We start from the raw sequence: 1,704 nt of genomic DNA on the forward strand, positions 1-1,704 counted from the left end.
ACTCCTCAGACAGGTGGAGGTGACTCCTCAGACAGGTGGAGGTGACTCCTCAGACATGTGAAGGTGATGACTCTTCAGACAGGTGGAGGTGACTCCTCAGACAGGTGGAGATGACTCCTCAGACATGTGAAGGTGATGACTCTTCAGACAGGTGGAGGTGACTCCTCAGACAGGTGGAGGTGACTCCTCGGACATGACCATGTGTCTCTTTGTGTTTCAGACTTTGAGGATGACCAGAGACCGTGTCCTCCATGTTGGTATTCCTTTGCTGACATCTTCCTGAAGTGGAACTGCTGTGGTTGCTGGCGGTGGCTCAAAATACGGCTCTACACCATCGTCATGGACCCATTCTTCGACCTTGGCATCACCATCTGCATCGTCCTCAACACCGTCTTCATGGCCATGGAGCACTATCCAATGACGGATCAGTTTGAGGAGCTACTGAGTGTCGGAAACCTGGTGAGTGCCTCAGGTAAAACCTGGATCGGGATGATGTTAAAGTCGCCATATGAAGAGTACATTAACCCTAATGTACTCTAACACTAAACTGTCAGCTATCTTTTATCTAACTGACGCTAACTTTAAAAGTAGTTTCATAATCAACTAGATCTGCAAGCAGGAATGAATGGGGTCCAAGCCTCCTGAGGTAATCGTACCCGGCCACCTGTCGAGGCGGCGCAAGTTGAACATGTTTGGGGCGCCCCCTAGTGGCTGATTAGTAGCACATTTTGTACAGACCCTCAGAGTGATATGGGGAACAAATGTGAAAGTTTCATGTCAATAGAAATAATTTCTCCAAAGATATGCAACACTACCCGTTTTGACTGCTAGCTACAGGAAGCAGTGCATTTTCCGAGCATTTTTTGTTGCTCAGAAAATGCACAAGTTACACAAGCCAGTTTTGATCAGAAGCAGCCGAGAGAGAAAGAGAGACAGGGATTGAACCATCGACCTTCTGATTAGTGGCTGACCCACTCTAGGTAGGGCTTTTTCCTTGTTTATAGCACCATTGGTTGGTGGACAGGCTCCCAGCTCCCTCAGGCTCGGACCCCTAAATGTATAACATGAAGAAAAGACACATTTTTAATTCAACAGTGAGTTTCCTCTAAGGGAAACTGTCCACAGGTTCATAACGGGGAGAGTCTCTGCCTCCAACAGCTGCTCCTCCATGGCAACGTGTTCTTTATGATCACAGTTTGACCTGAACATTTCCATGGACACAGAGTCTGTTCTTTACACTGTGCTCAGGGTCAGAGTGATGATACTGCCCCTACTGCGTAAAGACAGAACCACTAAGACCTTCATCAACCAGTGAGAGTGTAGACATGCTGACCTCTGACCTCTGACCACTGACCACTGACCCCTTTGCAGGTCTTCACAGGGATCTTCACAGCAGAGATGGTGCTCAAACTTCTGGCCATGGACCCGTACTACTACTTCCAGGTCAGGCTTCCTGTTTGTCACCAGCTCAGTGATGACGACCGATGGCTGTTCCCACTGTGACATGTGTCTGTTCTGTTACCATGGTTACAGGTGGGGTGGAACATCTTTGACAGCATCATCGTAACCATGAGTCTGGTGGAGCTGGGATTGGCTAACGTTCAGGGCCTGTCTGTGCTGCGCTCATTCCGATTGGTCAGTGCAACATCATGGTTTCATGTCTACCTGTCTCCTCACCTGTCTACCTGTCTCTTCACCTGTCTA

At 48.6% G+C, this 1,704-nt stretch overlaps 1 protein-coding gene across 1 annotated transcript; it reads left to right on the forward strand.

Moving 5' to 3' along the window:
- Nucleotides 1-220: 220 nt before the first annotated feature.
- LOC111653841 (sodium channel protein type 4 subunit alpha B-like) lies at nucleotides 221-1,652 on the forward strand (the record flags this gene model as incomplete). The annotated part of the gene is made up of 3 exons (XM_023404551.2): nucleotides 221-459; nucleotides 1,372-1,443; nucleotides 1,534-1,652. Coding segments are annotated over 3 exons (430 nt in total), but the record flags the coding sequence as incomplete, so codon positions are not given.
- Nucleotides 1,653-1,704: the final 52 nt, after the last annotated feature.

This window comes from Seriola lalandi, unplaced genomic scaffold (genome assembly GCF_002814215.2).
Source record: "Seriola lalandi dorsalis isolate HSWRI2012SDOR001 ecotype SW California unplaced genomic scaffold, Sedor1 jcf7180001974267, whole genome shotgun sequence".
NCBI classification, from domain to species: domain Eukaryota; kingdom Metazoa; phylum Chordata; class Actinopteri; order Carangiformes; family Carangidae; genus Seriola; species Seriola lalandi.